We start from the raw sequence: 17,760 nt of genomic DNA on the forward strand, positions 1-17,760 counted from the left end.
CAGTGGCCTGTTCCAGTGGTGGGTGACGTGAAGCCTGATTCTCTGCTATGACATGAATACAGATTCTGCGCTGACATAAGGCCAGATTCTCTGTTACGGGACCTCTCTCCTCTGCCGGGGCCTAAATGTGTGACAGTGGCCTGTTCCAGTGGTGGGTGATGTGAAGCCTGATTCTCTGCTATGACATGAAGACTGATTCTGCGCTGACATCAGGCCAGATTCTCTGTTACGGGACCTCTCTCCTCTGCCTGGGTGCCTGGGCCTAAATGTGTGACAGTGGCCTGTTCCAGTGGTGGGTGACGTGAAGCCTGATTCTCTGCTATGACATGAAGACAGATTCTGCGCTGACATAAGGCCAGATTCTCTGTTACGGGACCTCTCTCCTCTGCCTGGGTGCCTGGGCCTAAATGTGTGACAGTGGCCTGTTCCAGTGGTGGGTGACGTGAAGCCTGATTCTCTGCTATGACATGAAGACAGATTCTGCGCTGACATAAGGCCAGATTCTCTGTTACGGGACCTCTCTCCTCTGCCTGGGTGCCTGGGCCTAAATGTGTGACAGTGGCCTGTTCCAGTGGTGGGTGACGTGAAGCCTGATTCTCTGCTATGACATGAAGACTGATTCTGCGCTGACATGAAGCCAGATTCTCTGCTATGGCATGAAGAGACTGATTCTCTGCTGACATGAAGCCAGATTCTTTGCTATGGCATGAAGAGACTGATTCTCTGCTGACGTGAAGCCAGATTCTATGCTATGGGACCTCTGTCCAATTGATATTGGTTCATTTTTATTTTTTTAATTTTAATTCATTTCCCTATCCACATTTGTTTGCAGGGGATTTACCTACATGTTGCTGCCTTTTGCAGCCCTCTAGCTCTTTCCTGGGCTGTTTTACAGCCTTTTTAGTGCCCAAAAGTTCGGGTCCCTATTGACTTCAATGGGGTTCGGGTTCGGGACGAAGTTCGGATCGGGTTCGGATCCCGAACCCGAACATTTCCGGGATGTTCGGCCGAACTTCTCGAACCCGAACATCCAGGTGTTCGCTCAACTCTAATTATGAGGCTTGATTCTTCTGCAGGTAGAATGAAGCCTCACAATATCCTAAGACTACATCTCAATATGGAGATGATCAATTAATTTAATCATTTATTTATTCGCCAATCTAGATGGTATAATTTCACCCACACTATCAAATTAGTCTTAATAAAATTAAATATAATTTTCTGTATCTCTTACCAAGTCCTAGTAGGAATCTCACTTCTGCTCCTAGGAAAGCTGGGTGGTTCATCATAGCGCATCTCATTATGGCTTTCGTCTTGATAAATCTCTCTAGAGAGCTCCACTTCTCTCTTTTCCTCCCTTAATCTCCAGCTCTCGCTTTTTTTCTCTTGCTAGCTTTCTTTTCTCTTTTCCGCACACGAGTAATTATTTCCCCCCCCCTTATCTAAGAATCATCCCCTTTAGATTAGGGATTCCCAATAAGATAGGGTGGGTGTATTCTCATGCTAATAACATCATGACGTTATCTCAACTCCTAATATGGTATAGAACAAATAATGAAATAATATAATGTTGTCCATCTGCCTCCAGATGGCACTGCGGTACTGTAGATGAACATCCCAACTTTTAAGCATTAAAATTAAATATCTAATAATATGTTTACCTGAACTCGTTGACCTTTCTTACCATAAATCATTGAGGAAGGTCTTTTCCTGACACTTTTAATTACTTATATCCTGGACTTGTTGGAGTTGACTGTCTTCTCCTATCTTTTTGAAATATAGGTTGACTTGATGAAAATTTTATATAGCGGCTTTGATGCTGGGCATCGGAACTTGTACATTTCATTTATCTACATCCATGAATAACTATTGTTTTGAAATCCAATTAACTTAAACTTACTTGTTTCTGTACCCTCTAAATGGTAAATACATGGTATGACATATATATAAATCGATACATTGTTACACATAGATAACACATTATATGAATTATTGATTAACATATGTTGTAAACTAAATATACCGTGCAGAGATATATATAAAATATAATTATGAATATATAAATTGAACCTCATACAGCAGGTGTGCCTCAAGGATATGAGTTTCTTATCAAGTAACCTTGTTCCCTCCAGACAGACATGTTTTAGGGAGTTGACTTACTCCTTAACAGATGGTCTCATATCTTTAGCACTAACTTTTAATACAATGTCCATTTATGTTCACAATTTTTTTTTTTTTATATTAACTGAACTTGCCATGAACTCAGCCACATAATAGAACTTTGGTTCAGGCTGATCTTATTCTTAAAGGCAATGAGATGAGCATTCATTTTGATTATAATGTCATTAGATAATATTGTATACGTATGAAAATGCACAACAGTGCTATACTGCATACTGTGGGGTGCTGGGGTGCACTGTAACACTAGGGTGAGCCGAGCCCTGGTCTCCTTCCTGCAGAGCGGTGCCCACTTCCAGCCTGAGCCCAGCTGCCCAGAGCACTGATCCTGAGCCGCTGGAGTCTTCAGATCTGGAAGTATTTACAGTCATTCACTGTACTCTACCAGATGTGTGGATTTTTTGTGTGTGTGTGTTGTGGTGGAGGGCGTGATTGCCTGCTAAGGTGTGGGAAGGCGGGATCCAGGGGGCCTAAGTATATTTTAGCCCAGGGTCCAATCAATATTAAAGACGGCCCTGCCTACAGTATGCATGTAAAATATTCTGTTACAAGGCTAATCTATATCATTTGCACAAAGGATACCTTTACAACAGCACATAGGGCTCCTCTACGTTGTGTATCTCTAATATATTTCTTGCTTATGTATGTTCACAGAATTTTTCTAGCTTCACCATAACACCAAACGGTGCTGCTGGTGCCACACACACCCTTTGGCAACTGAACCATCTAGTCTCACCCTAAATGATAGTCAAAGAACAGTAGGGGGGCAGACCTCCTGCGCAGCATGGCAGTGCACGGCGAAAGGCCGCCGGACTAAAAGTACTGCATGTCCGACTTTTTAGTCCGGCGGCCTCTCACCGCGAACTGCCGTGCTGCGCCGAAGCTCCACCCTGTCCCCATTATAGTCAATGGGGACGGAGCGGAGGTCCGGCGGCACGGCGAAATAGCGGCAGGACGGATCTGACAGGGTGAACAGCCTGTCGGATCCGTCCTGCCGCTAGTGTGAAAGTACCCTTAGCTGTTTTAGTATTGGCTGTAAAGCCGATCTGGGCCGGCTCTTACTGGGAGCAGTCAAAGTGATGAGTGGGTGGCTTCTCCCCACATTCCAGGCCGGGTCTTGGTTTGGGATATAAAACACAGGCAGCAGTTTGGGCCGGGATTAAGGCCTTCTACCGTGTTTGTGTGAAAGCACGTGGATTCTGCTTTATATAAGGACTTCTGCGTTACTGCCTGGTGTGAACGAACACCAGAATCAAGGTGACTGTTTTTTCTGGAAACTTTTTTTGTCACTTACTTAATGTGTGAATAAACATTGAACTGTTTAAGTTAAAGACTTTGTTATTGCCTCTATACTGCGTCCGCTAACCTGCCTACCAGAGCGAATCCCCACAATATATATATACTGTATATGCATATATATAGACAGATTGTAACTAATTATGAACCAATGACTCACAGGATGTGAGATTTTTGTATATGAAATATGTTAGTTCCCATGTTTGTATTTTTATACAAGATCTTAGACTTACGATCATTGCAGACGGGTCCTCCATAGGAGGTCATAGTGCAGTCACATATGAAGCCATCCCATTGTTGTAGACATACACCAAGATTGCCACAGGACTCCTCTGAGCATGTGGTGCTGGGACCTGCAAACAAAATCCATAGTTTTATTATAAGGAATTATGTCATTTCTTGTAAATAGCATCACTAGAACTCTTCAAGGATCTGAAAATGGTTGATAAATATAACTTTTATTAGGCCCCCAATAGTCCAACTGACAAACAAGTAATTCTGCTTAAAATGTTATTTCACATTAAGATGCCCTATCCCAGAAGTTGTGGCAAGAGCAGGCCTGTGTAAAACAGCCATACTCTCACTGCTGAACTTGTGGGTACACGTAATCATAATGTCTGATGTATCCGTCACAGTTTGGGAACTAGCATTTGCCTATGATGGATATACAGGTGTATCCTCGGTCAGACTGGCCCACCAGAGCACCACAGGATCCTGTGATGGGATCAAGTTCTGACTATAATGGACCCAGGGGCATACAGAAAAATAATTGAGTCCCATAGCAAGAATCTGAAATGGGCCTCGATGTCCGGTTGTGCTAGATCCGACACTACCATGATTTTCGTTGCTGTTCTCCTATGACAGAACAGATTTAACAGATTTTACACAGATGTAAACAAAGATACTACAGAACATCATAATGGTGATAAGAGAACTACAAGACTCATCATGATCAGTTTAGGCCTGTTTCACAGTGATGACAGTAGTTTCAGCAAACAGTTCCAGCAGAGTACAGCCTGGCGGAATTCTCTGGGTACAATGGGACCGGCGGGCATTCCAGTAATCTCCAGCAATCCCAGACCCAGAGCGCTCCGGCAGGCTGTTCTCTGCTGCAACTACTGCCAGCAGTGTGAAACAAGCCTTATTGCTGAAAATTAGTGGGCATTACAAGGTGGGGGTATAAGAGAAAATTACAACTCCCAGCATGTCCAGGCAGACATTACAGGGAGAGGGTGTAAAAGGAGAGAACTACAACCCCCAGCATTACCAGACTGTTATTATACAGCATTAGTGGATATTAGAAGAGATGAGAACTACAATTCCCAGCATGGCCAGACTGTTATTGTAGGGTATCAGTGAACATTACATGGACGGGATGCATTAGAACAAAACTACAACTTCCAGTATTAGTATGTTATGGGCAATCCCAGGACACCATTCACCTCTCCTACGGGCACGGCACATAAGCTCCTCCCCAGGTAGTTCTCTGCATTTTTCTCTCCCCCACTGAAAGCTTCTTCTCCCTGCCCTGATTACATGGTGATGACATCATCGCAGGTCCTTCTGCACAGCTAGCCAGTTTTTCACAGCTAGCTAAGTAAGTGTAATTGGGGGCAGGGCTTTACCTCCTGCATGGCCAGGCCCCCTTCCTCCATCTATTAGAGGTACAATACTGAAAGGACCCCTAATAACCAGGGCCCTTAAACCCCTCCACTCATTTGGAAGTAACTGTACGTTCAAATTGCAAGTAATTTACTGCATTTGGATGTACAGTCACGTCCAAACTGCTGACCGGGGCTGTGACACTTTAGAGCAGAGACACCGGAGACAAAAAAATTAAAATACACATAATTGGTATCGCCACGTCTGTAATGACCTGATCTATAAAAGTATCATGTTACTAATCCCACGCGGTGAACGGCGTAAAAAAATAATGTAATAAACAATAACGGAATTGCTGTTTTTGTCACCTCACCTCCACAAAAAATAAAAAACAAGTGATCATAAATTCATATGTACCCCAAAATGATACCAATAAAACTACAGCTCATCCTGCAAAAAACAAGCCCACACACAGCTACATTGGTGAAAATATAAAAAAGTTATGGACTTTAGTATTTGGCAATGCAAAATATAATATTTTTTAACACTAAAATGATTTTATGCTGAAAAAGTAGTAATACAGTAAAAAAACTTAATTTGGCCATAACTGTATTAACCCACAGAATAAAATTATCATATCATATTTACTGCAAGAGGAACCCCATAAAAAATAAAAATAAAAAACACTGCCACAATTGCCATTTTTATCCAATTCACCTCCTCAAAATTTTTTATAGAAAGTGATCAAAAAGACTCATGCACCCCAAAATGATACCAATAAAAACTACAACCCCTCCCACAAAAAAAAAGCCCCCACACAGCTACGTTGGTGAAAAAAGGTATGGACTTTAGTATATGGCGATGTAAATAACTATTTTATGAAGTATCACTATCTGTTTTAAAAGCGGAGAAATTCTAATTTTGAAAATAGCAAATTTTTATTCATTTTTGTTTTTTTATGCATAAAGGTAAAAAGTATCAACTCAAATTCACCACTAATATGAAGTATGATGTGTCACGATAAAACAATTTCAGAATGGTCTGGATAAGTAAAAGCTTTCCAAAGTTATTACTTAACTTTGTCCAAACTGGCTGTCGCTTGAAGGGGTTAAGGTACACAGGGTGGACCCTCAGAAACATTTCCTCTTGTGGGCCCAAGGGACTTTAGTCCGATGCTGGGTGTTTCACCTGATATCTCAGCCAGCACGTCGCAGCTACACTAGTAATGTAGTAGGCCTTTATATCTACAGTTAGACTGATGCACTACATTAATAGCATAATTTGCCAGCGTTCGAGATACAGAGTGTAACATCTGTACTCAACATAATAATAATCTTATATAGCGCCAACATATTCCGCAGCGCTTTACAATTCAGGGGTTCATGTACAGTCATAAATACCATAGCAACAGACTAGTCAATAATTAGAACAAGAGGAGTGAGGACCCTGCTCGCAAGAGCTTACCATGTAAAGGAGTTTTTAGGGCGGTGCGGCCCCTACAAGAAATACTAAAACTAGGACTCTTTGATGTGCTGTCCTTTGGCTCCTCTAAGGCTCCATTCACACGTCTGTAAGTGTTTTGCGGTCCGCAAATTGCTGATCTACAAAACACGGACACCGGCGGACCGCACATGCCAGGCACTTTAAATAGAAATGCCTTTTCTTGTCCGTGTCAATTTTTTTGCGGAACGGAAGTGGGGATGAGGAACGGAAGTGCGGATGAGGAACGGAAGTGCAGATGCGGACAGCACACTGTGTGCTGTCCGCATCTTTTCCGGCCCCATTGGAAATGAATGGGTCCGCACCCGTTCCTTAAAATTGCGGAACGGATGCGGACCCATTCATACGGACGTGTGAATGGATCCTAAAGCTGTAACATAGTGTTAAACTGGCTCCATGGTCTGCCAGCTAAGCAGGCTACAGCATGGCACCACTAGCTGTATCACTGCCTGGGACTTAATATCTGGCTTCGCCAGGCATTCTACTTGTTCAGACAAAAGACGGAATGGAAGGTTAGTGTCAGCAGCACAACCTCTGTGTGACAAGAGCTGTCTCTTTAGGGGCCAGATTGTGCTGAGTGCACTGGAGGATTAACCCTTCTGCTTTCTCCCAGTGATGATATCACAGGAGTCTTTGAGTTATAAACTGGCTTAATATTGCACCCTTAAAAAAATACTGCAACGTTGTACATTGGTTCTTTTGTGTGGACAGCATGATACGAAAAACCTGAACAGACTGATAAACAGTTTTGTGGGAAAAGATTGACAATAGTATTTTGTTCGTTTGAAGGGGTTGTCTCACGTCAGCAAATGTCATTTATCATGTAGAGAAAGTTAATACAAGACACTAATGTACTGTTATTATCCATATTGTTTACTTTGTTGGCTCAATTCATTTCCCCATCACATTATACACTGCTCATATCCAGGGGTTACGATCACGCTGCAATCCTGCAGTGGTGGTCGTGCTTGTGTAGTACCCCAGAGCGGGCACTACCATTCCTACACACTGCTAACAAATATTATCATCTGTGTATTTGATGCCAAGTCCTTTCATATTGTGCCTTAATAACATTGCTATGTACAGTGACTTATGTATTTTATTACATAGTAACATAGTATATAAGGCTGAAAAATGACATCTGTCCATCCAGTTCGGCCTGTCATCCTGCATATTGATCCAGAGGAAGGCAAAAAAAAAAATCCTGTGAGGTAGAAGCCAATTTTCCTCAATTTAGGGGAAGAAAAATTCCTTCCCGACTCCAATCAGGCAATCAGAATAACTCCCTGGATCAACGACCCCTCTCTAGTAGCTATAGCCTGTAATATTATTACACTCCAGAAATACATCCAGGCCCCTCTTGAACTTTTAGTGAACTCCCCATCACCACCTCCTCAGGCAGAGAGTTCCATAGTCTCACTGCTCTTACCGTAAAGAATCCTCTTCTATGTTTGTGTACAAACCTTCTTTCCTCCAGACGCAGAGGATGTCCCCTCATCACAGTCCTGGGGATAAATAGATGATGGGAGAGATCTCTGTACTGATCCCTGATATATTTATACATAGTGATTGCCCCTTATTACATGTAATGTGCCTGGTTGTCCAGCAGGTGGCAGTGTATCTGGCAGAGAGTACCTTTAGATAGAATTAAACTACCATTCCATTCTCCCCATTTTGGGCAGAAGTGAGCGAGTCCTGTTTCCTACCAAGGTAGCGGTTGCAGGACGTTATAGTGAGTCTAGAGTCCAAAGGGACCAGACATGGTGCAGTGAGTCTTCCGGGTTGCAAAGCAGCTTGCAAAGTACCCCAACTCCTTGCAGTTTATGGACTGAGTATTACAAGTGAGTCAACAGCCAAAGGCACCCCACTGAAAGGTACCAGAACTGCTATAAAGTCCAGTAACCAGACAGAAGCCAGAGATTAGCACAAGAGAGAAAGGCAAAGCAAAAGTGTCCGAGCTGACCGACCAGTGCACCCCAAAACCTGCTAGAGCCAGAGAAAGATCCAATATTGTCTGGATGCAAATTTATTCAAGTAAAACTGTTTAACTTTACAAATTCTGGACCCAGCTTATTCTCCACCAACTATTAACTTTCCCCTTTGTTGCTGCGGAGCCTTACCCTGGGGAGCGACGTATCCAGGTAGAAGCACTGTGACACAAAAAACTAATAAGGCCACATCACCACTCTGCAATTCCTGAAACATGCGACACGATCGGGGGTGGGGGGGGGTGGCGGCGGTACATGCACTATATAGGAAAAAGTGCTGGGATGGACCATGGGAAGCATGCATCGTCATGCATGCCTAGTAGCTCCCGTCCTGGGCCACCTTGTATCTGCACTTCAGTGATGGTCGTAAGGAAACAAGCAGTGTATAATGCAGGAGAAAAATGAATCAAGCCAGCAAAGGGGGTAATGAACAATCACAATACATTAGAAAGTGCCTTGTATTAACATATGTATATAAAATCTATTAAAAAAATGGCTTGTTCTAAAGAGCTCACTGAAACCTAGCTGATGGATCTTATAATAGCTTGAAATTTGAAATTGTATTTCTTCTTCAACCACAAAACTTAGACTTTTCAGTAAGGGGACAGAGGTAAAGAGCTTTTGTCAAACCCACCAGATGGCTTTGTGTATGAGGCTATTACTTGGGTCTCTAAAATGTAGATGAATTTGATATGGTCACAGCATAAGGATGGACACATACACAAGTCAAAGAAAGTGACAGACTGATAGAAAGTTTATGAACTCCTACATTGCATGCTTTGCTCTCCGAGGAGAGATAAGCCACGCTAATTAGAACTGAAGGGGCACAGTATTCAGCTAAGTGCTTCTTCCCCTTCGTTATAGTGTTCATTATGGTTCTTAGCACCCAGATTCCCTCTGATCAAAACTTCTGATGTCAAAAGTTTTATAAAGCTACACTTTAAAGTCCTTTTAGAGTCTTTTAAATGAGAACCTACAGTAGTTTTTGTCAGCGTTTAGAAACAGGAAGTGTTGTCATTAGCTCACAGGTAAAATAAAAGTCGTTCTCGCAGATAGACTGCAACTTTATCCCCTTATGACAGAAGATACAACAAAGCACACTAAGGCTACTTTCACACTAGCGTTTTTGCTGGATCTGGCAGGGTTCAGCAAAACGCTTCATTACTGATAATACCACCACCTGCATCCATTATGAACAGATCCGGTTGTATTATCTTTAACATATCTTTAACATTGCCAAGACGGATCTGGCATTACCCCCATTGAAAGTCAATAGGGACGGATCCATTTTCTACTGTGGCAGAGAAAACGGATCCGTCCCCGTTGACTTGCATTGGGGGTAATGCCAGATCCGTCTTGCTCTGCATCCCAGGACGGAAAGCAAAATACAACAAGTTGCGGTTTGCTCTCCAGTATGGGAACGCAACTAAACGGAACAGAATGCATTTTGGAGCACTCTGTTCTGTTCAGTTCAGTTTTCTCCCTATTGACAATGAATGGGGACAAAACTGAACCTTTTTATTTCTGGTACTGAGCCCCTATGACAGAACTCAATACTGGAAAACTTAAATGGTAGTGTGAAAGTACACTAAAAGAACTATAATATGCACATTCAGGTTGTTACCATTTAATCAAAGATTACAAAACAAGGTCTGCAACTCAGCCCCATACACCTGACTGAAACTGAGCTGTAATATCAGACATAGACCATGGACTACAGTGGTGCTTCTTGCAGGAAAAAATAAAATATTTTAAGTGTTTAGATATATTTTAAGATCAGATATTTCACATTCTTACCATCACATCCTCTATCCACAGGGCCTACTCGATGGAGAGCATCAGCCAAGAGATCAGGGAGGCGACCATTGAGATCCACAGAGGCAAGACAGCCTTGAAAACCATCTCGAGATGCTACTAGCTTTGGTAGAGTGGCGTACATATTTCTAGGGAGCCCACCAATATATAGTTCACCTGTATATGACAGATAAAAGAAAAAAGACAAACAAATGGAATACAAGAATGATGTGATGGGGACATAAGCAGAAGGAGAGAATGCGGAGAAAGAAGAAAAAACAAGTAAGAAATACATATTCTTAACAATGGTTCCAAAGCAAACAATATACACTAAAATGCTACCTGCTACCTCCAATCAATACAGGAATATTAGATTGTTTGTCGAATTAAATCAAAAGGAGCATTCAGGCTATCTACAATGTTAAATTCACAGGCTACCACCCATAAAACTTAGCTTTTAATATAAATGTTTAAAATAAAACAAAAAGACCCTCCAACACAACCCATAATGGAGATCATTATATAATTCCCATCCACAGTGTCTGATGCTGGTGCCACCTCTGGCACCTTCACCTATGTAGAGAACTAAGGTCATCTGACCCTTGTCCACATGATGAGGTAGACAAAAGGTTTTTTTGCTTTTTTTTAATTATTTTTATGTAATACACCATTTTGTCTGGAAAACTGGCATTTAAAAAAATATATCTCTTTAATATTTCATTATTTTTTTTGTTCTACTATGGGATGTGAACACTGCAGTCTAGATCAATAGTATAACACACTGCAATACTGTCTGACAGGCATCCTATTAGACTCTGCCTCTGACAGCATTCAATAGAACCCCGCTACCATAACAATCCATTGGTACCCCAGAGCTTCATTGCAGGGTTTTGATGAGGGTTACAGTACCTCTTCACAACCACTGGTACTTTCACACTAGCAGCAGGGAAGTACGACATGCAGTACTTTTAGTCCGGCTGCCTCTCGCCATGCGCTGCCATGCTGCCGTCAGAACTCCGCCCCCATTATATTCAATGGGGACGGAGCAGCAGTCCGGGGGCACACGTGAACTAGCGGCAGGACGGACCCGACAGGCTGTTCACCCGCCGGAACAGCCTGCCGGACTCCCCTGCCACTAGTGTGAAACTAGTCTTAGATACTGTAGTAACTATTGCTCAAGGCATCGGAGGGGTTAAACAGCTGGGATGGGAGTTAGCTCTCCCTTGGATGCCACTTACTGCTTGGCATGGTCTCAGCTCCTGAGATCACAGTAATAACAATACTTCATGCCCAGGCCCACCCGCCTCTGGCATAATAGTATGCTATGAGGCTTGAAGGCGTTAAGATACAAAGGCATTTCATGTATTTAAAAGTAGAGACTTATTAGGAAATTTCTGTAAGCAATTAATCTTTAACATTAAAAAAAGAAAAGAAAATATCAAGTGGTGAATAAAAAAAGTGAAAAATCTCTACTCCTTTAGCCTTCTTAACCACAGTGAATCATGTTACTCCCATTTTCCTTCTATGTATCAATCACACGTCATATAAGAAATGTGAAATAAAGAGAAGGAAGCAGTATCTATTTAATAGATATGACAAATCGAAAATCATTCTAGGTTACATCAATCTCGTAACCTTGGGATCCATTTGTCTGGATGTTGAGAGCTGATGACATCTCGAGAAGACAACAGTCTGGCAGTCATCTTTTGTAGTTTCCCATTGGAACTGCAGTCCTAGAGTCTTGGAAGTTATGGAAGTTTTGTAGAAATGTGCTCCCACTGGAGTTTTCATCTATATTCCCATGAAATATAATTAACTTGTCTTACCAGAGACAAGGTCAGCACTGCCCAGTCTCTACAGTACATCTATCGAAAAGATGCTGTTCTGTTGGCTTCGCCAATTCCTATACACAATTCCTATACACAAAACAGCAGTGACCTGGTCTCTTATAGAACTAGTGTTGGGCGCGAATATTTGAATCGCGAATAATAATCGCGAACATCAGCATTTAGAATTCACAAATTTTTAGAATATAGTGATATATATTCGTAATTTCAAATATTCTAGATTTTTTTTTCATCAGTAATTGCCCTTCTTGCTTGTGGGCCAATGAGAAGGCTGCAATGTCTTTGTCTGAGCTTAGCAACATCCCTTGCAACCAATAGGAAAGTTGCCTACCCCTTACTATATAAGAACCTCCCCAGCAGCCATTTTCTGTAGTTTTACGGAGTTCTGAGAGAGACAGCAGTGTCATTGCTGTGCTCTGTGCTTTCCACACTACATTATATAGATAGTTAAATGCTTATATATATAATACAGATAGTTAGTGGGAGATAGTCAAGTTATATCCTGATATAGTGTAGCTGGTGCAGTGCCGGGTGTTAGGTAGTGTGATAGGTTCTGCTGTCCATACATATATACAGACCTGCTAAAATGTGAAGTGCCGATTAGTGCAATAGCGAATATATTGGAGCACTCTAACTGCACATAAAGCCATTTTTAATGTTCTACCGTGCCAACCATTTTCTCCAGTCTCAGGAAACTTCTAGCAGGTTGTAAAATGTAGCAAAAGTGACCCACGCCTGTATTTCGCACGCATTACACAAATATTACATTGCCGATTTTTCGCAATCAAGAAAATAATCTCAAATTGGCGAATAAATGACGAATATTTGCCTAAATATTCGTGAAATATCGCAAATTCGAATATAGCCCCTGCCGCTCATCACTATATAGAACCTGTAAGTTATCCGTTGGTGAAGCAGGGGACGAGGAAATATGTGACCTCAGCATATAACCTTGGCAATATTTTCTCCTGAACCTCATTCCCTGCAACCCTGTAACCCATTTTCACTATTAGATTCATCTGCCTCACTCCTGGGATCCCCAAGCCCAGCCTCCCCCACTTCTTTGGTGGCCATCCCAACAATGCTTCTTTCCGACAGCTCCACCAGCCAGATTACTAGGTCTCTGTCACCAAGGCTCTGAACTATGAGCTCCAGCAAGTAGGCTATCGTCTTGACACCCTGGAAACTAAGTTTAATGCCACTATTCTCAAAGTGAACCAAAACAAACACGCCATTGAAGATCTGCCAACACAATAAAATTGAAGACCTAGAATTTGTTCTCATTGAAAGAACTTTGGTATCTGAAACCTGTCTGAGACAACCATAGACACAGAGATGACTTGTTTAACATCTTTATCCAAAAAATAGGATGACCTTCACATGGAAATCAATTTAGTCAATCCAGTTATCCTTTGCAAATGTATGCAGACATCACCCCAGCAACAATCCAGTGATGTAGGGGTATTTCAGAAAGATGTCAGATACAGTTGGTCTTTCCAAATTGTTTTCCCTATATTAACTACCTTTTCTACATACCAGTTCCCTGACCCCGATCTTGCTTCCACTTCAAGTAACTTTTCTTTAAATATCAGTTTCCTGTCCCCAGGTTGCTATGTTGGATTGACTAATTTGACTCATTTATCTTATTTATATGTGGTCCCAACCTCCAACTCCCCCCTCAAAAGGGATTGGATTTGGTGGTCTAACCACTGATTTTATACACTGAATAATAAACCCTCTGTCTCATTAGCCTGACAGCTTTGATCCATTCTCCCAGACTCCTCTGAAAGCTCACTAGTATCCAACTCAGACAAAAGAATTGAGATGGAATTTCACTCCTATCTTTACAGCTTGTACTGACATGGTCTCCCATCTAAGGTTGTTGAACATTCTTCTCTAGCATACTTATTTCCAGTTTTCCTACCACACTTTCATTCCTAACAAGGTTACTCAAGAAAAAGTAAAACATACAATCAGCATTATGAAACATAGCAAATATCCGAATCATGATGGCTACTGACTTCATTTTTCAAAAATCAGTATTTTCCCATTATACTATACATCATTATTAGCCTTAAAGGGAGTCTGTCACCACAATTCGCCCTTATAGACCACTTACATAGCACTGTAGCATAACTATAGATCAGTCAAATGGTACCTTTGTCTTTTTGTTTGGATGTTCACCAGGGGCAAAAACTGAGTTTTATTCATATGTAAATGAGGGCTTGCAAGTGCCCAGGAGCGGCGTTCGGGCTGTAAGTGCCCAGGCCGCTCTTCCTTCTTCTCACATAACCCTTCCCCAGCCTGTTGCTTGGCCTGCCCTGTAAGCCTCTTACGTCATCCAGTGTACTGGCCGATATCCCGCCCGCGCATGAGCACTGTGATGACCATTGTGGGCAGCAGCATCATTCCATGCAGTGCGCATGCGCGGGCGGGTTATTGGCCAGTACACTGGATGACGTAAGAGGCTTACAGGGCGGGCCAAGCAACAGGCTGGGGAGGGGTTATGTGAGAAGAAGGCAGAGCGGCCTAGGCACTTACAGCCCGAACGCCTCCCCTGGGCACTTGCGACCCCCTATTTACATATGAATAAAACTCAGTTTTTGCCCCTGTGAACAACAAAACAAAAAGACAAAGGTACCATTTGATTGATCTATAGTTATGCTATAGTGCTATGTAAGTGGTCTATAAGGGCAACTTGTGGTGACAGACTCCCTTTAATATTGATGCTCTCATAACCTAACAGGGACCATACATGTTGGACTCTTTTTCATCCAGTCTCCCTAATTGGTATTGACATAAAAATGTAGGCCAAAGCATTGGTACTCTATAACAATTCAGGTATTGGGCGATAGATAGCGAGGTGAGCAGACAGGATTTATCCTCAGCAGAGAAGCAAGAGATAATGTAAGGGTTTTTACTTGATCCAAACTGCAAGAGTAAGGGGAATTCCACCCATACTACTTTCTCTTGATATTTCCAAAGCTTTTGATTCTTTGGTGAAGTTTTAGCTACTGTACACGTGGTCTAAATATGAAAGTTCCCTTCATGCTTTCTGGGGTGCACTAGATAGTTTCTCCAAAGCCCTAGTCCATTATCTACTCCCTTTAATGTCCACACAGGCTGCCCCCTATTTTACCTACTCTTCACCTTTGCCCTAGGACCCCTCTTGATAGCCATATGCCTGAAATCCAACAGTTCTTCAAATTGGAACTGGTTCTGGTTCTATTTTTGGCATTTTCGATTAAAAGATCATATGAAATAATGTCACTAAGAGCTCTCATGATACGCTTATCCTGTAGAACTGATAGTATGTGCTGCTTAGAGCTAACTTAGATCATCCAGTTAGTCTCCAGATACACATCTTCCTGCGTTTCATCCTTGGTGACTTTCTGCAAATTTATTATCCTGCCCCAGAGGGCAGTGCCTCTTGATTACAGTCTACCATATGAGTAGGACATTCACAGGCTTAGACATAGAAAGAGACTCATTACTCAGTCAGAAAGATAGTTGAGATGTCCCACAAGACAGACTTTTGGAAGCAACCATTTTTAGTCTCTGCAAAGTGAAAAATAAGGTTTCTTGCTCTCATTGGCTGCCACTGTTGGCCTAGGTATGACTGTGTGAGTCCAGCTGCAGTGTACTCTGAAGGTTGGTGATCTTGTGTTTCTCCCTTCCTCTGCTGTGTTTTCCCCTGCCACAGCCCTGGGTCCTTTCTGTTATTTTTACACTCATACACAGTTCTTTGTGATCTCTCTCTCTCTCTCTGCAGACTGCTATGTATGTGCTTCAAATCTATTTACTGCCTATGTGGTCTATGGTCCCTAAAAACATGGATGTTTTCAGCCCTTTCCACAGCTATTTTTGTCACACTTAGAATGGGAAGCATAAGTATAAATGTATGAAAAAAATTAACATTTTGCAAGTTTACAGCATTTATCAGCTGCAATATGCATTCTCACCCTTTAGATCTAGATTGCTTGCCCCTGTAGAGTGCTGTGTGACTGTTCTTCCATCGATTCTTAGAGTGTGCGCATTTCCTGGATCTCTTGAAACAGCAACACTGTGCCATTGGTTATCATTCAGCGGTCGTTCTGAATTGCCTTTCATCAAGGAAGGGCCATTCCCGAGGTCGAAGACATAATGTATATACCTAGAGGATTTAAATAGATAGTCACACAGGTAAGTCTACACTGTAACAGTCAACAGACATGAATGTTATTTTGATATAAGACACTTCACTTTAACTGGAACAAGGCATTCAAGTTTACTAATTATCCTAGTGACTGATTCACTTTAAATAAAGCAACAGAACAAATACTAGTGGTATACAGCAGTATGCTCTTCTGTAGGTGTGTATTTCTAGTTCATTGCACCTCTGCACCTTTCCTAATGTAAATCTTAATATATAATCATAGCGTATTCATCAGACCAATTAGAACTGGTATCAGCAGACAGAACACATTAGGGTGGATTTATCAACATATGTGCTCCACAATTCTGGCTTCAAAAAGTCTCAAAATAGGGCTTTGTTACTTTTTGGTCTTTTTTGGCTGAAATATTTTGATACATTTTCCATTTTTATGTCACTCATTCCAGTCTGGAAAACTGTGTGGTAAAGCAGGCACGGTTATCTTGTGGAGCTGATTTAAGACAGATTTATCAAATTAGATTTTTTGAGATTCCCAACAATTGTCTCAATCTTACTCCATTACAGGGGTGGCATAGAAAGTGGACTAACATCTCAAGGCAGAAGTTTTACACTGTGTCTACTTTTTTTTATATTGATGCACCAAAAATATATATAAATTTTATTAGAGCATATTAAAAAATGACAAAAAAGGAATAAGCTAGTACATAGGATGCCGTAAAGTAAGATGATGAGAGCGGAGAACAGAAAAGAGCGCCACCGTGGGAGAAGAGGCACACGGATACAAAGATGAAAAAATATGGTATATAATAGTATATAGCATGGGAAAAGAGAGTACTGGGTACAGTGCCCAACCTATAGAGAAATGGATGAGAAATAAAACCATGAAGTGCCCAGTAGAGCAAGGTCAACACATGCACCCCTAATGGCAAAAAAATGCAAACACATATATAAGGTGGAAGTATGTTGCATAGAAAGACTGAGTGTAGGTAAACACCAGGATCATATAGCCAGAGGGGGGCAGCAGGAAACCGAAGCTCACCTGAACAGACCGTGTGCAAAAAGACCCAGGGTGGCGCTACCCCAACGCGCGTTTCGGCGTGCCTGGGTCATTAATTTTTTTATATTTTTTTATATTGATGACCTAAAATATCCTCAGTATAGGTCATGAATATCCTCAGGATAGGTCATCAATATCAGATTGGCAGGCATCCAACTCCCAGCACTCCTGCCGATCCGCTGTTTGAAGAGACTACAGCGTTCGAGACCTACCTTTTCTTCACTGTTTACCTGCTCTCCGTCGCAACTGCAGTAGCAAGCAGGTGTAATGACATCTCCGTCATCCCATTCACTTCAATGGGACAGCTCCTTCCTATTCAAGTGAACACTACAGAGCCATCCATTA

General features: G+C 41.9%; 1 protein-coding gene across 1 annotated transcript in view; it reads right to left on the bottom strand.

The window, feature by feature from the left end:
* NRXN2 (neurexin 2) overlaps positions 1–17,760 on the bottom strand; it is a 586,635-nt gene that overhangs the window by 443,758 nt on the left and 125,117 nt on the right. Inside the window, exons 9-11 of the mRNA XM_040409373.1 lie at positions 16,168–16,358; positions 10,362–10,535; positions 3,708–3,827 (exon numbers count right to left, since the gene is read on the bottom strand). Of these exons, the coding sequence (XP_040265307.1) occupies positions 3,708–3,827; positions 10,362–10,535; positions 16,168–16,358 (485 nt within the window). The remainder of the gene's footprint in view (positions 1–3,707; positions 3,828–10,361; positions 10,536–16,167; positions 16,359–17,760) is intronic.

This window comes from Bufo bufo, chromosome 10 (genome assembly GCF_905171765.1).
Source record: "Bufo bufo chromosome 10, aBufBuf1.1, whole genome shotgun sequence".
NCBI lineage: Eukaryota > Metazoa > Chordata > Amphibia > Anura > Bufonidae > Bufo > Bufo bufo.